Genomic DNA, 26,128 nt, shown 5'->3' with positions numbered 1-26,128 from the left:
TGTGGGATTTTGGCACAGAAGTGCTTGAAGAATCAGCCTCCCAGTAAGAAATAACATCTGACAGGGCAGGGATTAAGCTGGAATACTTCTTTGAGTCTTCCACGTACAACCACCCAGTCTACCAAGTCCCTGGTGTACTTTTTCCACGTGCTGTTCTGTGTTATGCCATTTATTTACTGTCCACTAAATAATGAGTGGGCAGAAATACAACACTTGATGACAAACTGGCATGAAAAAATTATGTGAAGGAATAAAAAAGATGTGCAAAGAGAACAGAACCACATGTCTATATGTGCCCTGGAAGGAGACATATGCATACACTGGCAGGATGGCACTGCAAAGAAGAGATACGGATTGTCAAGGTTTCATATTGCAACTAAGAAACAATGGAAGAACATCACGGAGATCCTCTTAACACAGATAAGAAACCATGGAAGCACACTGCAGGGATCTGAAAATGCTTTATGTTGATTTGAAAAAGCAACAACAACAGCCGGTAAGGTTAGCTGAGCAGGTATAGCTACTGCCCGTTATTTCTAGGACAACAAATGAACATTCTGGGTCAGGACTGAGAGAAAGGACAGTCAAATGGTCAGAAAGATAGCATGAAACCTGGCACATCTTATTTCCACCATGGTTTTCCAGAACAACCTTGCACAGGCTGCATTAATCTCTCCATGCTCTTGCTCCTTTTCTGCAAAATAACCGTGTCGGAGACCGAGCGCGCCCCACCATACATGACAGGACACTCCTCGCAGGGAGCTCAGGCTTAGCTATGCGCACAGCAACAGCACAGCTTAAACGGGCAGGAATAGAAGTGTTGACCATCTCAAACCAAACTAATCACTTTCCTAACTGTGAGCTCATGCTTTATCTGCCTGAGGCATCAACGTAAACATTCAACCTAGCTTTTCTAGCCGGCTTAATCTCTGGTTTTATTACTTTTAACATAAATTCTCTTTGTATATGATAATAGCCCAATCTATGTAGCAAATATTTTCTGGTATAGTTCAGCTTGTCTTCTGTCTCTTGTCCTCTGACATCATCAGTCTTCTGTCAGCCTGTCTACTGACACCTCTGAATTTAACTGTGTGACATACCAAGCACCTTTCATTTCACTATCTCAGCAGCTTAAAACCCCAAGCCTTCTGTTAGAACTTACTCCAGGCTGAAATAATTCAACCTAAGTAGTGTTTAGCTTTGCTAAAAGCAGTTCAAACAGCATTCAGTGGTGGTGGTTTGTTGGGTTTTTTTTTCTCATGCGTGGGGCACAAGATACTCTGACAAAAATGTGCTGTATATGCAGAAGAAATCCTACATCATTATAGTGCACAAATTCTTAAGTTAGCAAACATATTCTGTGCCACTAGTTCAGTTCAAAATGGTTTGATTCTCAAATAGAGATGCCATCAAATTAACTCCATATATCCAGACTTGGAAAGCAGAGAACAGAATCAGCCCTGCGATCTCTATTCATGATTAATGCCTTGGAGAATATCCTGTGTTCAAAGCATGTTTCTCAAATCAAAGTTATAGTAAAAGGCATCTGTTGAGAAAGACTGTTGTGGTGTCATTAGCTTTGTTTTGTCAGAAGACTTCAGCCTGGGAACAGTGACATTTTCTTGACTTATTTTTTCATTTAGATGAGAAAAGTTGTCATACTGGCATAACATGGTTTGTCATGGTGCTAGTGACTCGTGGGTGGATCTATCGTTCTGTTAACAATGACAAGCAAGGCAAAAATCATGACAGATACTTAACTACTGAATTCATACAGTGTTTGGGCTTATTTACTCAGTATACAAGAAGCTTTAAAATATATAATCTTTTTATTATTATAACTCTTTGAAGAAACATTGCTGGGGCAGACTTGCTTATCAAGAGGTATGTAGTGTAAGAAGTTTCCACGACACAACTTCAAGGAATTGCTAGCAAGAATTTTTTAAAATCTTTCTAATTTTGTTAAAATAAATCACTACTGTTCTTCAAGGAACAGTAATTTCATTCTAGCCATGTGACCCAATACCCTTCTTCAATAATATCTTTAATTGTGGTATCTATTAATCTTTACAGTAGACAAGGATTATTGATACATAAAAACATATGAATATGAGAGGAATATAGGCAATTGTGGTTCAAGAGAACAAAGATAAGTTATCCATAGCTTTAGTATTAATCAAACTCTGTTACCACCAATGTGATAACACACACAGGTCTTGGGAATGTGATGCACACTTCCCATTGCAAACAATAACACCACGTAAAGAATTAGTAAGGGCAGCACTGCAAAACTACCTGTCCCTTGAACGCATAACTTGACTTCCCCTTGGAAAAATGCTTTGATTTCTTCTTGTTTACTTTCACTCTAGAAATATGCTACTTGGGAAGTTAATTAAATCTCTCTGCAGTGCTACCACATAGCAAAACAAACAGAACATAAAACATCTGTTACAGTTATTTCAATGAAGAAAAGCTTACTTAAATAAAGCACATCTTTAAAATTGCCATAAGGAGCAATAATGGATATTGAGCTCAGGGTTATGAAATACAGAACGCTGCTTGCAGTTCTGTCTGTAACAGCAGTAGCTGACTTTTGGATGCCAGGAATTTGATCATCAATGAAGGCACAGAAGCATGAATGGTACTAATGGTGTGCATGCAGCTTAATGTACTCTGATTGTCAGTTTTGGTGATTCCCTGATATTTGGAACTATTGTGCCTTGGTCTTTCAGAGCTTAAAAGACTACAATTAAACTGCAAAACACATGCACAAATCTTGCAGCATTTTTACCGATTTCAGTCAGTGAGGACATGGCAATTAAGCCATCAAGACATCCTAGAGTCCCAGAGTCCCTTCTGTCCCTCAGAACACCTTGGCATTCATTATTTTTTCTGAAGCTTTTTACTGTGGGCCAGGCCCTGCAGGTTGTTGCTTCACACCCCAACACTTCTGGTGTCACACTGTCTCGATTTTTGACAAGCAAAAGGTGCTTCTCCCACTTCCATGCTGTTATCTCCAAGTTTAGTAAACATACATGAATGAAGTGCATCTATATCAATTTTTAAAATAGTTCTTTTTCAGAGATAATTTTTATTTTGAGCACAGCTACTTTTCTCAGTAAGCCTTCCTTCAGTGTTGCCAGATTGTCCAAATGCTCACACTTAGGGCTTTTTTTCATAGTGTTCTATCTGACAAATACTATTAAAATTTTTAATGTTTTTAAATATAAAAAAATATTGAGGTGGAGAGGACTTTTTCCCCTGCTTTTAACACATTACCATAAAATAGTCCCCTCTTGGCTATCCAGTATTTTAGTTCACACTCAGAAGCTGGACAGGTCTGTAAAGAAATGAGATTCTGCTGTGCTGATTTCCCATTCTCTGTCACACAGCTGCACTGGTGACTTCTCTGCTGTTGCTAAATGCCTGACTTCTGCCATCCAGGCACGTCAGGCCTCTGTGGCACTCAGCTGAAAGCTGTAAGCTCTTCTCTGGCTTCAGGCTCTACTGAAATAAGTCTGAGAATGATGCTTAGTGTAGGTAGATCTATACTAACTTATAGCAAAGATTTACAAATAGCACATAATTTTGCATTATTCCTCATCAACTAAATCTAAGATTTTCACTAAGAATGATGGATTCGTTAGGAACTGAAGTCATCCCCATAGGTTTCAGTTCTGTAGATCTTATTCAAGCAAGTACTTCCTATATGTGCAAGTTATTTTACTATCACAAGAATTATTCACATGAATAAAGGAACTTTTTATAATAGATCATGAAGTGTCCCAAAACCCCCAAAATCATATAAGTCAATAATGGCAGGTACTGTCCTTAGGAACTGGGACTGGGACTTATTCTACTTTCTACGATGCCCACATTTCAAAGCAGTTTGTCTGTCTGATGGATTTGCTCATTACAAGAATTTCACTGCACACTACTGATGGCTGGTTATAAAACAGGCTTCATGACACTGTTCTCCACATCCACTGGTAAATTAATTCACTGATTCATGGCATGGAATTGGAGAGAAAGTAAGCTAGATCTTTCTGTCATCCAGCATTTGACTGTGAAATGTTGTTGCTGATGCAAACGCATACTTAATCTTGTTTAATACAATTTAAAAAAAATAGGTCAGAAGAAAAAAAAAAGTATTAGCACTTGTTTCCAAATCATTTAGTAGGGGGAAAAAAAGCATTTTAGCTGAGTTACAGTATCATTAAACTGGTTTAACTGCATGATTTCCTGCAACAGAACTATTTTTTCCTATACCAGAGAAAGAGTTTCTATATAGGCAGGTTTCCACAATATTGATGAATCTGATCCTCTCCTCCTTGCTGTGTCTCTAGTTGTTGACAACGGTTTAAACTAACTGGAGAGTGGATGTAAATCTCTCTTCAGTCTACACCCATTCATCACTCTCTCTGAACAAAATCCCTTTGGTAGAAGGCAGTGAAGTATTAGGCAGAGATACTGAAATTTACTGAAATTGTCAAGCTCAGTGTCCTGATAGTGGAAATGCTAGCTTATCAGGAACTTTGCAGTTGATGTGATAATTTTCTCTGCTAGTTTCAAAGACAGTCAAATAGCAGGCAAGATTGCATGGGAGAGAAGCAGGCTGGAAAAATCAGCATAATTCAGAATATGTGGGTTGCCATTCTGCAGGAATTCTCACTTAGAAGATGCCATACACATAGCAAACTGCACATCCTCCATGCTTAAAGGACTAACAATAATTTTACATTTCGAAGATCCAGAACCTAGGATGTACTTTGGGGATGGGGTGACTATAAGGAAGAAATGAAACACGGTCTTGAGGATGACCTCACATTTTTTCAACTGCTTTTTATTTCCCTGTAGCATGTGTGGTGAATTAGGGCATGGACTTACTTGGAACATACATAAATTTCATGAGTCCGGGATCCAGCTATTTGAAACTGAACAGGTTGATGAGTAGGCTGAACACCTTGGTTTTCTTTGATTTGTCATCTCAATGGCCTCAGGTCTCCCCAGTCTATGGCATTTTCCCTTAGGTTGTGGGTTTTTCTTGTGTTTTTTTGTTGTTGTTTTTTTAACTGCATCCATTGACTATGAAAATCTGGTTTGATAAAATGACATCAGAGAATGGATGGATTCCAGGAAGAAAAGCAAAGCAAAGGAACCCAAGCCCTCTGTGGCTTCCTAACTCTGACTTCAACAGAGCATTCCCCTGTGAGTTACAGGAAAAGGTCTGTATCTCTACATCCCATTGAGCATCCCTAGCTATTTTGTAGGCTAAAGGCTTTGGGTCAGACTACTACGAGTCAGAGAAATGGAAGCCAGAGGCAAAGAACACAGAAGAGTGTAACTCATATCATGACGGGATAAAGGGGAATGTAGCAGGCTAATACAAGTGGAAACCATGCCTAGATGCAGTGCATGATACTGGAAGTCTAGCAATATAGATTTAATTCATGTCCCAGCCAAAACCCTCTCCACCTTTTCCTCTTTCTCTAAAATGACTTAAATCCTCTTTTGTCTGTATTTATCCCCTGAAAATGGGGATAATAGATCACAGGGAGGTTGTGGGGTTAAAATCCCATGATGGGTTGTGTTGAAATATTACTTTAATTACAGCCATACAGGGTCCTATACAGGACTTGTGTGTGGTCAGGAAGATGCAAGTCAGGTGGTACAGAAGGTGGGGCAAGGGTGTCTGTCACTGAAGGATTCAGATGGTGGACTGAAACTGGACACTGCCTGCATTCAAAGGCAGCTGATCTGCTTTACCAAGATCAAGAAAAAAGGAATCCAGCAGAGGCTGTCAAAAGTGCAGGCCTTTTGCTGCTACCATGTGGTTTCTTTTCACATTTCTCCCCTGTGTAATGAGGTCTGTAGTTTAGAGCCACAGTTTGGCCCTGTTACTAAACAGAAAATAGTTTGCCTCCCTCATTCATCTGAGAATCTTTCATGTGAATAACTATGAGCATCTTTCTTTTTTCTCCTTTCCAGTTTCCTTAGCAACATCAAAGGACACTCCAGAGAAGCAGTATCAGGAAGCACCTTCAGTCTAGGCATTCGTGAAGCTTTCTGACCTTGACCAGCTCTGATGAGCAGTTTAACAGTAGGCAATTTCAAGCATACTCTCTCACATGCGTCTTTGTCCCCCCCCAATGAGATAGTACAGAAAACAACCCAGCCTGTACTCTGTCACTACCTTCTCAGCAAGAACAGACCTTCATTACCTACAAACTTGCATTTATCACACTGAGTCTCTCAAGTACAGCATCTCCTTATGCTCAGTCAGCGATACCCTACCTAGATCAATGAAATGGCCTCCTGTATTGTGAGCCCCTTGATGTAAGGGCTGTCTCTCGGTGCCCCATGCCATGTAACCAAATTTAAGTAAAGATCCAGACTGTAAGGACATTTCTTGCCAGTTTGAAGCAACAAGGTACCATTTATTGACAAGCCAGTGTGGTTTGCTGCATTGGTGCTGTCTCTCTTCTTACGAGACATCCACAGCACAATTGGAAACTAATTGGAACCAAGGAAATTAGTGGATATTCAACAGGAATCTTCACAGCAATCTTTTTCTCCTTGTAATCCTGTTTGCATTATATTATGCTGGTCCATCTGCCATCCCTAGCTTCCTGAAATCAATGGCTAAATCCATAGCTAAAATCAATAGTAAGCAATCACGGCAGTGATTTTTAGGTAGCTATTGGGAAGATGGCCAAAAATCCCATTAGGCAAGTGAAGAACACTTTTCTTTCCCTGAGTCATCAACATTAATATAATGAGTGGTTATGCTTCCAAAAGCATTAGTGTAACTAGCTCAGAGTCGTTTGACCATCTCGGCAAAGATGTTCTTAGCTGGAATTAACAAATGCTGGATTTCCATTTTCTATGGCCCAGATGAAAAAATGCTGCACTTCTCCATCTGCAAAACCGAACAACTGTTTTACACAAAAGTAAAAATTAACAGATGGAAAAAGCATAAAAGGATTACAGTTTGAAGAACAACAAGGATCTCTTGCTTAATAACTTTCTGTGAAGGTTTATTTCACATTGATTAGTAGAAAGTATCCCTCCTTGTTGCTTACCAGCAACCTAATTTCTCCTATAGGGATTTGGTATGAATTTTGCGGCAAGTACTAGTAGCTACTACCAGGTTCCAGTCAGTGGTCTGATGAAACTGATGTGGTAACAGCTTCCTGTACATGTGAAATGCTATAGCTCCTCTTTCCCCCCCCCCTCCTCTAATTCACATGTTGTCATTGCTCTAATTCTGTACCTATATACCAGATGTACAGTGCACTAGAACTAATCTACCAGTGAAACTGAGGGTATCATCTAAGACACAAACAACCATTATTTCAAGGAGTCTATCCACTTCAGGTATTGCATGGTCCCTTTTATCATCTAACAATAAGTAGTGATATGGATATATATATTCAACCAGCTGTGAGCATATAAAAATGTATCCACCATTCGATATCTGAAGATTTGCCAGTATTTAAGGTATTTTCTCTCCACTCCTGTGAGAACAGAGTAAGTGGGGAAGACAGACACTGAATCCCTCAGGGTGACACTGAAAGACTACAGCAGAAAAAGGGGATTTCACCTGGCCACTGCCTGGTCCTTAGGTCCAGCTAAGAAATTCATTAAGACATCATCAAAGGAAAATGAGACTCTTAAAAGAGAACACTGTGAAACTAAAGCAAAGAAAGTGTACTTGCAGTATTAAGGTGCTTCCATAACTGGCTATCACCGATTTATTTAGAATCACAGAATCATTTAGGTTGGAAAAAAACTCTGAGATCATAAAGTCCAACCATTAACCAACGACTGCCAAGTCCATCACTAAACCATGTCCCTAAGCACCACATCTACCAATTTTTAAAACGCCTCCAGGGATGGTAGTTCCACCACCTCCCTGGGCAGCCTGTTCCAATGCTTCCAATGAAGAAATTTTTCCTAATATCCATTCTAAACCTCCTCTGGCACAACTTAAGCCGTTTCCTCTTGTCCTGTCACCTGTTACTTTGGAGAAGAGACCTATCCCCACCAGTCTACAGTCTCCTTCCAGGTAGCTGTAAAGAGCGATAAGGTCCCCCCCTGAGTCTCCAGACTAAACAACTCCAGCTCCCTCAGCTGCTCCTTGTAAGACTTGCTTTCTAGACCCTTCACCAGCCTTGTTGCCCTTCTCTGGACACGCTCCAGCACCTCAACATCCCTCCTGCAGTGAGGGGCTCAAAGCTGAACACAGGATTCGAGGTGCAGCCTCACCAGTGCCAAGTGCAGGGGGACAATCACCTGCCTCGTCCTGCTGGACACACTGCTTCTGATACAAGCCAGGGTGCTGTTGGCTGCCTTGGCCCCCTGGGCACACTGCTGGCCCATGTTCAGCTGTCTGCTGACCAACACACCCAAGTCTTTTCCCACCAGGCAGCTTTTCAGCCACTTTTCCTCAAGCCTGTAGCGTTGTGTGGGGTGGTTGTGCCCCAGGTACATGACCCAGCACTCCTCCTTGTGGAACCTCATACAGTTGGCCTTGGCCCATTGATCCAGCCGGTCCAGATCCCTCTGCAGAACTTTCCTGCCCTCTTGTCACCATCATTAAGCTCTAGGCAGTCAAAACGCTCCCTAACATCCAGAGCTACCCCACTGCTTCTCCTTCCTGCTCTATCCCTTCTGAAGAGTTTGTACTCATCCTTTGCAGCACTCCAGTCACATGACTTATCCCACCATATTTCAGTGATGGTGTCTATGTTATCGTCTTCCTGCTACAAATATTCCTGCTGCTGCTATTTACCTTATCATAGATTCACAGAATGGTTTGAGTTGAAAGGAACTGTAAAGATCATCTAGTTCCACTCTCCTTGCCATGCTCAACCTTGATCAACTACTTTTATGTGCATTTCCCATCCTGCCTCACAACACTTTGTCTCGTGTTACTTATGTTTGCAGACCTGTCCAAATTCCAGCAGACAAAATATCTTCTACCTGCTTATGTTGCTCTGCCTCTACGCTGGTCACAATTCTCCCATACAACACTGTTTTAGACTGCTTGTCCAATTCTCCTCTGTCTCTGATGGCTAGAGTCTGCTTTTTTTCTGCTTTCCTGTCACAACTGGTGTCTCTTTCATTGTCCAGTCCATGTAGTAATGGACTTCATCTGCACTGTGGGAAATTTAGGTTAATCATTAGGATGTATTTTGTAGTAACGAATATAGCTCATTTCCAGAACAAACTGCCTTCAGAGTCTGTGGAAAGGTTCAGATAAAGATGATTCCATTTTGGTACACAATGATGCTGGGTAACCTCCCGTAGTCCCTGCAATCTTAAGATCTATTTCCCACCCTGCCCATACCCCACCCCACCCCTTCCCCCATCTTCTCAAACCACAGGGATGAATTTGGCTTGGCTGCTAAGCTGCTTCCAGAATAATTAAGTGCTACAGGATGGTTTGGATGCAGAAGGATAAATGGGGATGTTAATACTGGCAGAAAGAGGCTACCATGGTAGAGAAGGTGCCATGGTGAGATCCTGTGTGGCTCTTCTTACATCTAAGTGGTTTGGGGCCACAACCTCCAACGGAAGACCCTGGTCTTCACTTCAGAATGATAGAAAAGAAAGGCAGGAAAGGAAAAACCAGCAGTGAGTCATTGAATATGTCCTTGCATTAGCTCAAGGGAGGTTGATATAGAAGGAAGGTGAGTGAGACAGTAAGCAGATGCCATAGTAAGAGCAGTCATCAAATTGCATTATAGATTCATGCTGAAGGGACACCCACTGGAAGTTATCTGCTGAGAAGTGTTGATAGTTTTTTTATTGAGAAATGGATGAAGAAAGATAAGTCCAAAGTCTAGAGCTCCCTTAACTCTACCTGGATTGATGAGAGTGAGCCAGGATGTCCTAACGTAGGCTCCTAGACAGAATTGATCACAATCTATTTCAGCAGGGTTCTCAATCTTGAAAGGCAAACCTCATCCATATGCAACACTGCAGAAGAGCCTTCCTTAGGCAAACCAAACTGTTTACATTTTCTATCTTTGGCAGCTGATTCCTGTTATAGCAGTTTGTCTATCACACAGAAGTGTGAAGTGGCAGGCAAGAAGGCTGAGACTCCCAATGGACTGATGCTCCTTCTCTTCCTGACAGGATTTTTAGGAGGCATGGCACGCATATATGGATACCAAGGGAACTTTTTCAGGTGAAACGATCACAGCAAGCTACTTCTGTTTAGCTTCAGGGTCCAGGTAAAGGAGGCAGCGTGAAAAAGCAGAGTGGGGAAGGGAGCTGGTAATCCACAACTGAAATGATGGCTATTTTTTAAAGGATAGCTATGATAGTTTGCTCACTTTAAGTCCGTGACACACAGGAGGAAAAAGAGTATTTGTTTCAGAAGACCAGAGTGAAAAAAAGAAAAGCCTTGATAACGGAGGTGCTATTTTTCACTGGGGCAGAAAACACTGAACTAGAAGGTGTGACTGGGTAAGAACTCTCCAGGGCACACAATTCAATAAATGTTTCAGGTGATATTGCATCTGCCCATCTCTGCCTCTGACCCCTTTCCACTCTTACAGCTCCCAAACTGACTTTACAGAATGAATTGTGAAAGGATTATACAAGTACTCTGCAATTATCTACTGAATGTACAAAAAACATTTCACAGGTCTTTTCTCCCTATCAAAACAAAGAGCAAAACTTGAAATAATATTAGCGCAAAAGGTCTTGCAAAGCAGAGATGGTGATTTTTTTCAATTCTGCAAATGAAAGAGAACATACAATTTTGCACTTTAACCTGATTTATAAGTAATCCACTTTTTGTGTGTGCACGGTTGTAGTTTCAAATCAATGTTGCTCCCTTACAGCTGTGCCATCTCCTCTTTGGCATTCAAACCAGGCTGGACCTCATAGAGTTGTATGTAAGGTTTTGATAAAAAAAGATGGCAAGGATGCAGACTGAAGCTGAGTCATTGCTGCCAAACAGTGTTTCAGAGATTGGAAGGACTTGCGGAAGTATAAACACACAAGATTCATATATGCTGAAGACTGCAGATATTCACTGTTACTAACAAAATTAATAAATGAGCTAATGCTGATTCTCTGTGTGAAGCACCTGCAGCATGTATGTAACAACAGTTTTGTAACATCACAACCCCCTTTAATATCTAGGGCTAATTGCTTCTTTCTCTGGAGCCTCACAAAGAAGCAGAAGATTGGCAGCTTGCTGCATTAATGTCAGCTCTGCTGCTTCCATCCTGCACCACTGACTTAGCACAGGTTCTTTGTCTCTACCCCTGCACTTTCTCACCTTTCAAAATCACCAGCTTGTCATCTCTCCACACTTCATTACTAGTAAAAACTATGATGCCAGAGAATTATCCATTCTTAACTCCACAAGTATATATGAAAAAGCTGTTTGGCATAAAGGCCATCTTTATGTCCTGGGCCTGTCAAGTACTCATCATAGTTTAACCCCTGTTCATAACGGGGGCTTTTTGGTGCTGCCATGCAAATAAACACATAACATAAAATGACAGGCGTGCTACTGCATAGGACAGGCAGCTTGTGTGGAAAGAATACAGGTATCCTCCCAAGTAATTTCAAGAACAAATCCCTATCAACAGCAGTCTAAAAGACAGCTTTACTGAAGGAAATCATTTTCATGGGAAGTATTTGATGTAGCTCAAAGAAGGAAATTTAATGTGGTTTTAGTACCCGAAGAGAAGAGGTTTATGGAGATTTCAAAACTGTAGTAGTTTTATCCCTAGATAAAGAAATGTTTCATGAAAAACCTGAAGAAAAACCAAAGCTTTTGAGTGACTGTTGGTGTCTGGAGCCTGCAAGTCCCTCTTCTTTAATTGTTTTAATTACCATTTAGAGCAAAATAAGTAAACCAGTAACTAAACTGTCAATTAAACCAATGACACATCTAGTATACAAAGCAAGTTTATTCCAAATAGAACACTCCATAAAAGTGATACCCTTCAATAATCACAAAGAAACATTTAAATGAAAAAGCCATAGCAATTCAACTTCCATAATTATTTCACTCCCACCTTATCACTTAACGTCCAAGTGTTGTATATCATATATATTGGGACAGGAGGCTGTAAAAACTGCTGCCATCCTGAGAGTGCCATCCTGGTAAGGTTTCATTTGTGTGTCTTGCTTAATAAAATGCCTTCATTTGATCATGAGTGCTGCAATGAAGGTTTTACTCAAGGATGAACCTGAGACTGTGGCTATTTCCTATTGATGCAATTGACCCCAAGTATGTAATTCAAGCATGTTTGTGTTTCGTGGCACAATCTTGTTAGCTCTGGTAATTAAACTCTGATAACAGTGAGAAATGGATTTCAATAACAGAAGCAGGTAAGAAGAGCTTTCATCCCAAATGCTGCACAGATGAAAGACATCATTTTCCCTCCGTCTCCATTTTTCAGTGGCAGTGTAAAATGTCATGTATTTCACTGCATGCCTTTCACATCCTAAATATCTTGGACTTAGTTCAGACTTTTGAATATATCATGTAAATTATGGAAATCTTGAGGCTTAAATGTAAGCTTGGTATCCTCTGAAGACACTGTCTACTTATGAGGTCTTTCTTGCCAATCATAAACGTTCCCAATAAACTGCTCCAAACCTCATCATAATATTTTCTCTGGAATCAGTTAGTCAGATTGTCCTTTTCAGGCTACCAAACGCTAATGTCCAGCCACACTGTCCCCCCTAACAGGCAATGGGAACATAACAATTTCCTGTCAGAAAGACAAATATAATGGGTTGGATGCCTGGTTATAAGTAATTAATTATAGATGGAATATCATCCATAAAGGAATAGGACATTCTGTCATTTCTCTTTTAATATACTAGCTGAAATGCAACCTGAGTCATTAATTGGTGTCCAGTAGTAGTAGGCATGTCAGATAAAAATGTCATCCAATTTTACCTTCACTAAAAAAATCACCAAAATGTTTTCTGGGAGCCTTCAGAAACTGTGTTCTCCTAACTCCACTAGACTGCCTTTGGAAACTGACCAGTGAGTCAACATGAATGTGCAGATCACAGATGTGACCAAAGTAGAGGATGCTATTTCATTTCTAAACCATGAACAGAGGTATTGGATTTACCTTTGATTTGAATAAATCTATCTAATTTTAGACATGCATACAGGTATGGAGATGAGATTATACTGTCAGACTGATAAACTCAGCAGAGATGAACTCTCTGCTGTACGTATTTTCTTTGTAATCATAAAGAAGCAGCAAACATTTTTCTCCCCCATAACTGCTATAACATGTCTATGAAAGAATTTTATCCCATAAAGAAGCCAATTATATATATATATATCACACATATTATAGCTTTGGAAAGAATAGTGCTGTTGCTTGTTAATTTCTAAAAGTCATTAAACTACACATTATTTAAATTAAACAAAATAACCTAACAGGCACTGCAGATGTGACTGGTATGCATTTGAAAACTTTATAGTTCTTCATTCTGCATACTCACACCAGAAATGATGAGAATCTGGTGAATAGCACAATCCAGATGATACAGATCAATAAAGAAGCTTTTTATGAGCAGCCACTGCAGCAAACAGGCACAATGGAGCCATAAGACTATAAAATAATTTTTTCTTTGAGGGTACAATTGAGATTAAAAAAGTGAAACAGGAAAAAGCCATTTTTACTAAGGAATTGTGAAAATGAGAAGTGCAAAAAAAAGTTTTGGCTTTAACCAACAGACAGGATCAACAGCAGAGTGTTTGCAGAGTATTTTACCAACCCAGCTGTGTTAATATTTCCAGTCTTTTCTGAAAATTGCTGCCCGTGTTCAAGACTATATAAATGGCTAATTCACTCCTAAAATGTGGAATTCTTTGACATGAAATGTGGTGAATATTTGACAGTATTTGGTAGCATAGTCCAAAAAAAGACATATGGGAAGAAGAGCTTCTCCAGCACTATTCATTTGCCCTTCTATGTTCATCAGCGTAGTAAGTGCCTGAAAAAAATTTGTAAATGCCATACCAAAAGGTTACAAAGTAACTGCTTCACTTCTGCTCTCCCTTGTGTATACATGGATCTCCTCTTGTATTCTTGTAGACATGTCTCTGTGTTCCCCTCCTTATCCAGTTCTTCTCCTCTCTGGCAAAGGAGTGTTGAAGAACACCTTTTGCAGCACTCCCACCCCTCTCCCTAATGGTCCACAATCACCAGTTTCCAGAAGCAATGCAGCTCTGCCACTGCTGCTGGCAGAGGGAGGTGGCTGCTGAGGCAGATGGTGCCAGTTATTGACAGCTTTTTAAAAAAATCAAGGTCATACACTTAAACTTGGCTTACAGGCTTATTCAATCATCAGCCAATGAAAAACAGAATGAACCAAAACTAGAGCACTGTGGGTTTTCTGACTTCTGTTGATGTGCAAGTGAGCTATGTTACCCTGTGTTACCCACTGCCTACACGGTGTGCAGTCACACATAATTATGGTCATCCAAAAGTAGAAAAGTTTCACAAAGTTTCATTTTACAGATACTCAGTGGTGGATAAAAGCTAGAGAAAGCTGTTGAGAAAGACAGCATTTAAGAATCTTTTGACCTCGAATCTCACTCCTTACCCTGATCATTCAACTTTATTCAATGCTTTCTCAGGAATATTGCAAGAATGTAATTATTAGAACTGAGGGGAAATAAGAACTCTTCTTTGATGGGTGACTGCAATATTTTGAGATCTGATTTGCACTTGCATGTCAAAGCTCCAAGCCAGCCTCTTCTGCCAGCTTTTCTAGACTTGCTCTTCAATTCCCAGTTATGAGTACTCTAGTGAAGGAAGTCAACAAGAAACCAAATTGCCTAGTCAATGTATCCTGTTAAAGAGAGACCAATTCCAAACTTCCTAAGTGCAGATTATTACATCTGTAAGATACTGGATTTGGCTATTGTGTACTTTGCCTTGTGCTAGCACTATTTATTGGGTTCTATTTCTACTACTTTAAAAATGGTGTGTATATATTGTGCAGAGATACAAAGAAACAAAACCAATAGCTAAGAAGGGAATACTATGGACAAAATATTTCCTTTAGGATAAAGAATTCATTCTGAATATGCTTAAAATAGAAACATAACACTCAGTGAAGGCAAGAGAAAAACATACCTCTGAAAATCCGATCACTTCTCCATTTTCATTGAGCAAGTTAAAATTAATGATTGGACCCTGGACATCAGGATTGCTGAAATCTGTATCACTGTAAATACGTACTACAGGAGCCCCGTTGGCATATCTTAACGTAGACAGCACATTGTAGGTGTAGTGAGTTAATGCAAAGGTATGCTGTTTTATTTTCTCCATTCCACCTACAAAAGAAAAGTGCATGTATGTGTCAGATACCTTATTTTCATAGAAATGTAAAAAAAGATTATTTTTCAGAATGGTGTAGCTGCAAGGTAACTAGCACAAAATTGATACTTTTGGGATCCTTTAAATGCATATACAATATGCAGATGTTTATTTCCTCATACAAAAGCTTCAGAAGTACTGTTGCACCAAGGATTTATCTACAATTAATCTATTGTAGAAATCTAAAGTTACACGGAAATGGATTCACGCACATTACAACATTGATAATTCCATTCTGTACATATCACTAAGATGTTCTGTCACAGTTAATTTGAAAAGTAAGTTTTGCTCCAGATCTGAGTCTGGATATCATGGGAATGAGGCATCAGTCCTAAGAGAGCACAGGAAGCAAATTGCTGCATCTAAGATAAATTAAAAATGATAAAACTCTAAATGTAATTTAAAAAAATTACAAATGTCATTCTGCAAGGAAGTTACTTGAATATTGGAGAAATATTCGTTCAAGCCTGCTCTTCTTTTTGTAGAAGAAAAATAAAGAGCATGTTTGAAGCTTTATTGACTACACCCATGCAATGCATTTGCTCCCGAGAAGCTTTGCAAAGAAGTTTTCACAGAACTTGGCCTGGAAAAAGCATAAAGAGGAAATATGTTGTCTCTCTTTTCTGTCTTTGCTGTGGTCTTTTGGTCATCCCTGTCCCCCGCCCTGCACTGAGGAGTTTGGAAAAGACAACTGCAGAGATTTCCTGACAGATGGAGACTTCTTCTACACCTCCGCTTTCCAAGAGGAGGTTGTGTCTTTGTTAGATGTCGCTATTGAAACAGCTTCTCATTCCTGTGCTCAGAGGATATGCCACAGAATGATATACCATGGCCATCAATGGCTTTGGGGATATTTCCATTCTCTGCAGGAAGCTAAACCATAAGCTTCAGATACAAACCCAGACATTTTAGTCAAAGGAGAAAAAAAAAATAATAATCTGAGACCATGAGTAGGTTGTGATATTCAGTGGGATAAACTGCTAAAGGGAGACAAGTAACTGGGTATTACAACAAATACAGAATGAGAAAAGGTATAACCCTAATGCTAACGAAACAGGGATTTATGATGCGGAACAAGAAAAGCACCAGTGATCTTCAAAGCAGAAACTGAAAACCTCTGATTTGCATCTTTATGGAAGACAATTAGAAGGTAACAATAAAGTATTGTAAGAAACACCAGGAAATACCTGAAAGTTAACAATATGTCTAAACCCAATCAAATCTCCACTGAAGACAGATGGAGTTTTAGCTGAAAAGCCAAAGTGGTTTCTGTTACGCATACTATGTGTTGCACTATGGTGGACCTACATCACGTGGAAAAAAAATTGAAAGAATAATTTCCTCAAAACCCTCTTGAAGTAGAACAGTATTTTTCACCTGGGTTTTAGACCCAGAGCATTCCCTGTAACATTGAGTATCTTATTTGAGCTACATGAGCATTTCTGTAACTAAAAAGATGTTTGACACTTTCTTTCACTTTTTTTTTTTTTTTTTTTTTTTTTTTTAACTGTGTAACTATGAACCTCATACTTCTGTGCAAACCATTTTTATATCTGAGTATGTGGAAACTTCTACAGTCTGATATAACTCTCCTTGGACAGAAATCTTATGATCTGCTTGCTGACTTTTGTGCCTTTACTTGTAAAAAGACTGTGTCAATTATGAATAAATATAAGGGGGGTTGTGCATATCTTTGTCCTGACACACAGAAGAATTACAGCAACTTCTGTTATTTCACTTTTCTTAAAGTTTTAATATTATGTGCTGTCTCCTTTAGATAAGCTAGGAGAGCAGACAGTAAAAGCATAGAAACAGAAGAGATATGAGATAGAAGTACATTTTTGGTGCTAAAGAATAATAAAGAGGAGTAAGATATTTAATGTAATACTAACACACAAAGCACTTTCAAGAAACATTGCCAGAAGCTAATCAGTACGATTTCTAGATGTTAGCCACAGTAAACTTGGCAAGCATGTCTAGAACATTTTGGTCTGAAATATCATTTGTATTTTCAGAGTCTTTTAGAATAAAAGATTGCCTAATTGGAGATGTCCTAGTCATTGTTTGGTAGAAGTTAAGAGTTGACATGGTAAAAAGAAGTTATATCTCAGCATTTGCCAGAAAGTAGTTGTATTAAGAGAAGTGACTTCCTTGTCATGTTTCTGAGATGTCTGTAATCTCCTGATTCAGAACTTTTTCAAATTGGCAGGAATCTTTTAATGGAAGATTAAACTACTGTCCTTGTGTCTTGCTGAAGAAATCTCTCATTCAGAAATTTCAGTATGTCATTCACAGCAATCATCCTGCTATCATTTCTATATTGTCTTCAGCCATTCTCTTTTAAAATTGCTTAATCACATTTCCTTGTTCATTAGTGAAAAGCTGATGAGCCTCCTAATTATTTATTCTGACAAATCCAAATGCAATAGCCTGCAGTTGCTTTGCTGCCCCATGATTACAAAGATGAAGTTGTATTGCCAGGGTCCTGTATTTTTAAGTAGTGGAATAGGTTGTGATTAGGTCTGATGTCACAGAAAACCTTGTGAAACAACTGCTTGCAATCTGAAGTTCACTTTGACAGAAAAAGGGGCATATTCAGAAAATGCTTGTGATTTATTTTTATTTTGTTAAACAAAATGATCTATACTGTGTCCTGCATAAATCCAGTGCTTAATTCATCTCCCTCTCCCCACTAGGGAAAAGAATGTGAGGAAGAGAAAATAAAGCCCAGAACAAATCTTTGGTCTCTAACGTGATACAAGGACCTGTATTATTGCATCTAATCTACTATTTGGCGTGACAAAAATAAAACTCATTGCTTGATTGAACCTGTCTTAAGTTAAATGAGAAGGTAATTTTCTACATTATGATTGACTTGGTATTTATTAGCTTATTACATACCTGCATTTTATCTTTTTTATATACAGAACTCTGATTTTATGCCCAGTTTCTTAATGCTGATTACTTCAAGACTCTTTCCTAGCTGCCTGTTTGGGGATAAAGGAAGTAGCAGACCTTAAGCCTTTTGGAAGACTTAGAGCTTGGAAAAATCATCAAAAATAATCACCTCATCTCAAAAAGGTGCTAAGAAGGACTCAAGTGCCCTGATTCCCTCTCACTTTATGGATTTTATCCCTTATCACCACATTGTTTCATTAAGGTGAATTGCATCTAGTTGCTCCTAAAAATGATTTTTAAATGAAGAACAATTTATGCATTCTGTAATTTGGATCAGAATGAACCTGATCTAATCTAAATTACATAGATGAAGTCTGTCTAATACCATTTACTGTATTTATGTGTGTAGGAACACATTCAGCACAAAGGATGCTCACAGTCTACAATTTGCACTCATTAATGACTTCTTCCTATGGTAGAAATGTAAGGATTTCCCTGTTAAAAGGCAAACTCTGGCATTTCCATGGATTAATATGCCCCTTATTACTTGGTCCCCATGTGTATGTTTTGACTTTACATTAAGCCAGACTTACCATTTAATTAACTCTTCTTACCAATAGCACCTCATTTTTCACACTATTTGTTGCCATAATGGATGCTGAATATTTTTGCCGTTGTAAAGTTACTGAGCAGAAGAGATTGACAAAGAAAGCTTATACTTTTGTGTACAAACCTCTTTGTCAAATCACTGTAGTTAAACCTGTAAAGATGCTGTTAAACCTCATATTGCTGATGTATGTTTGCGCGCTACAGCATCCTGACAGGTTAGCATCATCTCAGACCTACCAACCCATCTTTTACCTCTATGGAAACTGATACTATCCAGTATGGAAAATTCAGAGTGCCAGCACACTGGGTAACCCATAGATAAATTTACAATGTCAGCTCTTCCATAGGAATTGCATGTGTGCATACAGCTATCCACAGAGACAGGGGGACACTTCAGTCATCTGGAAGAGAAGGGTAAGTTAGCTCACGTTTACAAGAGGGTTCAAACTATGCACATTTCTCACCATGGTACAGTAAATCTATTGCTTGGCTTGTCTGGTGATAACATCTTGTATTTGCATTACCTCTGTCCTATTATTATCTGGTTGTTATATGCAAATTACAGTAAGATTTAATTTTTCCAGTGGAATTTTATCTAATCAGAAGAAATATGAGATACACAGATTTCCAATAAGTATTCAGTATAGAATGCTTTTGAGTTAGTACAGACCTAGTTTTGCATTACCTAAATGGCAAATATAATGGCACACAATTTCCTCTCTGAAACAACCAGGATTTCAGAAGCTCAAATGTACAAATGTTAGTTCTTCCTGAAAGAACTGTAGACAGACAGGCATACGTCAATACCTATAAAAGATTCTGAATAGAGAAATTAAGATAAAGCAGAGTGAAATAGAGCCTCTAGAATGAAAGCTCTGGTGATTAAGGTTTTCAGGTTGTACTCAGAAACCTCTGCAATCTGCATTCAAATACATTCCTTATATCTCTTATTATGAGAAATTAAATACTGGAGATAAGGAAGAAGAGAGCCATATATCAAATACAGAGTTATTGTTCTAACTTGCTGTGAAAAAACCACAGAAACTGAAGTTTAAGCAAATTCTGTTACTCCAGTAAATCCAATCTCACATGTATCTTTGGATAAGAAAAAGATCAATGTGATTCATTATTTCTCAGCATTACCTAACAGACAGCAATGAGGCAGAGTGAACACAGCAGGGAGTGAAACGAAGATGTAGCCACCTCCCAATAAATCCCAAACAAGACAGAACACCATGTGAGACCTCTGAGCCAACATGCTAATGAAGCCACGGGACCTGTAAATCCTATCAAACATTTGGAGCCCTTCCTTCACTTCCTCCAAGAAGCGGACATTAAGATTTAATTTCTGAGGGTTTTTTCGGTGTTCTTTTATGCACAGAACTGAATGTCTCTGAATGAAGTCTGTCATCTACTTAGTGTTATTCTTCCAAGGAACATCTCTTGAGGATGAACTTGGTAATGGTAGCCTCATATATCTCCTTTGCAAACTTGAGTGCTTTGGATTAAAACTACCTTAATGCATTCTAACCACTGCTATTTTTCAGCAGTCCTGCCTCAAACAAAACTCTGCAAACATGGAAATGAACCGTTCACAAGATGATTCAACTCCCTGCCCTCAAAGTGCAACCATGAATGTTATAAATACAATACTAGAAAGCAAACAGTGAGAAGAAAATACAATCAATTAATAAGAAACCTCGATCACTGATCCTCTGGTAGGGCTTTTACATTCATGAATAAAAATATTAAATATAGATGTTCCTTGTGTTGGTTTTTTCCCTGTAAACTATGAGAACATCTGTCCCAAGTGAGACCAAATCTCGCTACTACCTGTCTCCCAGAGTGAGGATTAGCAGATGCCTAGTGGAAAAAAAATATGAAAAAGAGTATGTAACTTCTAAGCAGCTGACAATTTAAAGATTAAATAAACAGAATATAAATCAAAAAGACATGAAAATGATCTTACTGGTTAGCTAACTGCAACTAAACACTACTTCTAAAAACAGAAGTAAGGGTATAAGAGCCCCTCATGGAAAATAACCATCAAAATTAATACATTAACATTTCATTGGAGTCATAGAATCATGGAATGGTTTGGGTTGGAAGGGACCTTACAGATCATCTAGTTCCAACCTCCCTGCCATGGGCAGAGGCACCTTCCACTAGACCAGGTTGCTCAAAGCCCCATCCAGCCTGGCCTTGAACACTGCCAGGGATGGGGCATCCAGAGCTTCTCTGGGAAACCTGTTCCAGTGCCTCACCACCCTCACAGTAAAGAATTTCTTCCTAACATCTAATCTAAATCTGTCCTTTTTCAGTTTAAAGCCATTCCCCCTTGTCCTGTCACTACATGCCCTTGTAAGAAGTCCCTCTCCAGCTGTCTGGTAGGCCCCTTTAGGTATTGCAAGGTGGCTGTAAGGTCTCCCTGGATCCTTCTCTTCTTCAGGCTGAACAATCCCAACCCTCTCAGCCTGTCTCCATAGGAGAGGTGCTCCAGCCCTCTGGTCATCTTCATGGCCCTCCTCTGGGTTTGCTCCAACAGGTCCATGTCGTGCTTATGTTGGGGGCCCCAGAGCTGAATGGGGTACTCCAGGTGGGGTCTCACAAGAGCAGAGGGGGAGAATCAGCTCCCTCGACCTGCCGGTCACACTCCTTTTGATGCAGCGCAGGATTTGGTTGGCTTTCTGGGCTGCAAGCATACATTGCCAGCTCACATTGAACTTCTCGTCAGCCAACACCCTCAACTCCTTCTCCTCAGGTCTGCTCTCAATCCATTCTCCACCCAGCCTGTATTTCTGCTTGGGATTGTCTGTACCCACATGCCGAACCTTGCACTTGGCCTTGATGAACTAAATGAGGTTCACAAGGGCCCACCTCTCAAGCCTGTCAGAGTCCCTTTGGATGGCATCCCTTCCCTCCAACGTGCTGACTGCACAACACAGCTTGATGTCATCAACAAACTAGCTGAAGGTGCACTCAGTCCCACTGTCCATTTCATCCACCAAGATGTTAAACAGTGCCAGTCCCAATATTAACACCTGAGGAATGCCACTTGTTACTGGTCTCCACTTGGACATTGAGCTGTTGACTGTGACCCCTGGAGTGCAACCATCCAGTCGAATCCTTATCCACTGAGTGGCCTATCCACCACATCCATGTCTCTCCAGTTAAGAGACAAGGATGTCATGTGGGACAGTGTCACAGGCTTTGCACAAGTCCAGGTAGATGACATCAGTTGCTCATCCCTTATCCACCAACGCTGTAACCCCATTGTAGGAGGCTGACACATTTGTCAGGCACAATTTGCTTTTAGTGAAGTCATGTTGGCTGTTATCAACCACCTCATTATCTTCCATGTGCCTTAGCATAGTTTCCAGGAGGATCTGCTTCAAGATCTTGCCAGGCACAGAGGTGAGACTGACTGGCCTGTAGTTTCCTGGGTCTTCCTTATTTCACTTTTTAAAAAGGGGTTATATTTCCCCTTTTCCAGTCAGTGGGAACTTCACCAGACTGCCATGACTTCTCAAATATCATGGACAGTGGCTTAGCCACTTCATCTGCCAGTTCCCTCGGGACCCACAGATGCATCTCATCAGGTCCCATGGACTTGTGCACCTCCAGGTTCCTTAGATGTTCTTGAACCTGATCGTGTCCTACAGCGGACGGTTCTTCATTCTGCCAGTCCCTGCCTTTGCCTTCTGCAACTTGGGCAGTGTGACTGGAGCACTTGCCAGTAAAGACCAATGCAACAAAGTCACTGAGAATTTCAGCCTTCTCCATATCCTGGGGAACCAGGACTCCCATTTCCTTCCAGAAAGGGCCCATATTTTTCCTAGTCTTCCGTTTATCACCAACGTACCTATAGAAGCATTTCTTGTTGCCCTTGATATCCCTGGCTGGATTTAATTCTATCACGGCTTTAGCTTTCCTAACCTGACCTCTGGCTGCTCAGAGAATTTATCCGTATTCCTCCCAGGCTACGTTTTCTTGCTGCCACCCTCTGTAGGATTCCTTTTGTGTTTGAGTTTGTCCAGGAGCTCCTTGTTCATCCATGCAGGCCTCCTGGCATGTCTGTCTGACTTCCTTTTTGCTGGGACATGCTGCTCCTGAGCTTGGAGGAGGTGATTCTGGAATACTGACCAGCTTTCTTGGGCCCCTCTTCCTTCCTGGACTTTATCCCATGGCACCCTACCAAGCAGATGCCTGAAAAAGCCAGTGTCTCTTCTCCTCAAGTCCAGGGTAGCGAGTTTGATATGCACCCTTCTTGCTGCCCTAAGGATCTTGAACTCCACTTTTTCATGGTCACCGCAGCCAAGGCTGCCTTGAGTTTCACATTCCCCACCAGCCCCTCCTTGTTGGTGAGAACAATATTCAGCGTAGCACCTCTCCTCCTTGGTTCCTGTAACACTTGGACAAGGAAGTTATCATCAACACATTCCAGGAACCTCCTGGATTGCTTATGCCCTGCTGTGTTGTCCCTCCAACAGGTATTGGGGTGGTTGAAGTCCCCCATGAGGACCAGGGCTTGTGAACATGAGGCTGCTGCTGTCTGTCTATAGAGGGCCTCATCTACTGGTCTTCCTGGTCAGGTGGCCTGTAGCAGACCCCCACTATAATGTCACCTGTCAGACCCCCACTATAATGTCACCTGTCCTTGCCCTTCCTTTAATCCTGACTCATAAGCTCTTGGATGTTTCCTCATCCACCCCCAGGCAGATCTCCATGCACTCCAGCTGGACATTGTCATAGAGTGTGACACCCCCTCCTCACCTCCTCTGCCTGTCCTTCCTAAAGAGATTGTATCCTTCCATTCCAACCCTATAGTCATATGCTCCAACATGACTATACATGACCACCATGCCTCCACGATGCGAATAATATCACAGCCCTGCAGGCATACACACATCTCTAATTATTTGTTTATTCCCCAAGCTAGGTGCATTTGCATAGAGTTATTTAATCTGGGCCCCTGATGAAGATGACTTACTGGCTGTAGTGGCTGGAACTCCTTTGGGCTGCTCTTCAGGAGCTCTCCTGCTGACCTGCAATTTCTCTCTAGGCTCTGGGCGTCTATTGCTGGCACTGGCACCAAGCTGGTAGGAGTGGGATAGATTGAGGTTCCCTTACTCCGACAACGTTAGTTTAAATCCCTCTTCAGCACCCTGGCAAACCTATGATCTAAGATGCTCTTCCCCATCTCTTACAGATCGACCCCACCAGCCTCCAGCAGACCAGGTTTTTCAAACCAAGTCCCATGGTCTAACCAGCCAAACACCTGGCTGTGGCACCAGTCCTGTAACCATTTGTTGATTCACCAGATTCAGCGGACCTTTTCAAATGCCTCCCCTTTGACTGGAAGCATTCATAAAGAAACTACCAGTGCTTCAGAGTCCCTTACCGCAGCTCCCAGGGCTCTGTAATCCTTCTTGATACTCTTCAGAATGCTTCTGGATGTATCACTGGTGTCCATGTGAAACAGCAGCAACAGATAATAGTGGACCGTATGAGACTTGGCAGTCTCTCAGTGACATTCCTGATATGAGCCCCTGGCAAGCAGCACACCTCCCTAGAGAGTGCATCAGGTTGGCAGCTGCGTGCTCCATACCTCTCAGAAGGGGGTCACCTACTCCTATCACCCATCACATTTTGCTTAGTTGCGCTGGTTGTTACACAGGGAGCAGGTTGGGCTGCCTTACTTAGCTCCAGCGTCTTCCCTGATGTGATGGTTCTCTCCTCTTCAGTCCGCAGAGCAGCGAAGTGGTTCTGCAAGGGCACCTCAGGCTTTGGGGAAAGTGCCTTCCTCCTGCAGGTCCTTGCCATTGCAAGCTTCCGTTCTTCTGCGTTACTGGCGCCGCTCTCTTCTGTGTGCGCCAGCCGGGGACGTTTTAGCTATTTGGCCATGGGCTGTGGGTCCACTGCAGACTGCGCTTGGAAAGAGCTGTCTAACTCCTTCTCAGCCTCCCTGATGTGACACAGCCTTCTCACCGCCTCCTGCAACTCAGCCACCTGCTGCAGGAGCTCCTCCACCTGGGCACATCTGCAGGCTGCTCTGCTGCCTGTCCCTGCCCCAGGAGAAAGGTCAAGGCACTTTTTGCAGTCCAAGGCCTGCAGTGCAGCCTCTGCCTTCGGCAGCTCTGCCTGGGTGGAGGCGTTGGTCGCTGCCGGGGTAGGTGGTGCAGACCCCCCTGCCAGAGCTGCAGCCTCTGCTCTCAGACAAGTGCCCACCACTCTGCCATTAGGGTCAGGTAGGACGAGCACCCTTGACTGGTGCAGATGGTCACAGAACAGTGCCTGGATGCTGGGCTACGTGGCCTTCAAGTCTCTCCATTTGGCCAGTGGAAGGTCCCTCCTTTGAAATGACACCCTCCTGCACGAACTGCTGCCCCAGGTCGTGGTGGAAGTGCCCCCCAGAGCTGCTCTTTGTGGAGCAGTGGGTGGCCACAGCTACCTCTGACCCTGTCCACTCCTCATCAGCTGCTCTTGTGGGAACTGCCAGCTTCTGGTGGGTCTTGGCACTCCCCTGGGGTTACCCTGGCTTAGGAAAGCCCCCTGGATGCTGCAATTCTCCGCCCTGCTGCGCAACGCGCCTGCACAGGAGCCAATTGCCTCGGCGAGTGACAGAGAGGAGCTTTTCTAATGCAATAGCACTCCGCGATTTGTCCTAACCGTTAGCAAATCCAGTTCATTAAAACTCAGAATAAAACACTGCAAATGGCTTACCAGCAAATTCATAAAACCATCCATTATCCACAGTCACAGAAAATGCATGAGGCACGGACAGATCACAACCCCCTCATTCATACTGACTCGCATGAACAGTCCAATCAACTTGACCTATAAAACACATGTCATAAAAATTGATGTGGGAAACACAAAGCAGTGTGGACAATGGACAATGACCCCTTCTGCAACTGAGGTGACTGCATCTGTGAGCATGAAGGGAAAAATCTGTGTCCCCAGATGTCATTTGTACTTCCAAAAACCCTAATACCTTGCCATGCATAGATTAGAAGAGGCTTCTTTTTGAAGTTAAGATGTAACAAAAAGAATTACATAAAATGAAATTTCAGTTAGGAAACTAAGTTTTGTGGGTTTTGGGGTGGGGTGGGTGGTTGTTGTTGTTGTTGTCTGTTGCTTGTTGTTTGAGAAGTACATAGTTTTGTTTGAAAATGCAAAAGCAAGTTGCAAGAGTGCATCTCACAAGATCAGTGTCCAGATTGAAACTTTAG

At 41.2% G+C, this 26,128-nt stretch overlaps 1 protein-coding gene across 3 annotated transcripts in view; it reads right to left on the bottom strand.

Moving 5' to 3' along the window:
- MOCOS (molybdenum cofactor sulfurase) overlaps nt 1-26,128 on the bottom strand; it is a 262,563-nt gene that overhangs the window by 40,314 nt on the left and 196,121 nt on the right. For all 3 annotated transcript variants that reach the window (XM_080378145.1, XM_080378147.1, XM_080378146.1), the window contains one exon: nt 15,147-15,346. In XM_080378145.1, the coding sequence (XP_080234271.1) occupies nt 15,147-15,346 (200 nt within the window). The remainder of the gene's footprint in view (nt 1-15,146; nt 15,347-26,128) is intronic.

This window comes from Falco punctatus, assembly GCF_963210335.1.
Source record: "Falco punctatus genome assembly, chromosome: 3".
NCBI lineage: Eukaryota > Metazoa > Chordata > Aves > Falconiformes > Falconidae > Falco > Falco punctatus.
This window is presented reverse-complemented; position numbering and strand designations above follow the sequence as displayed.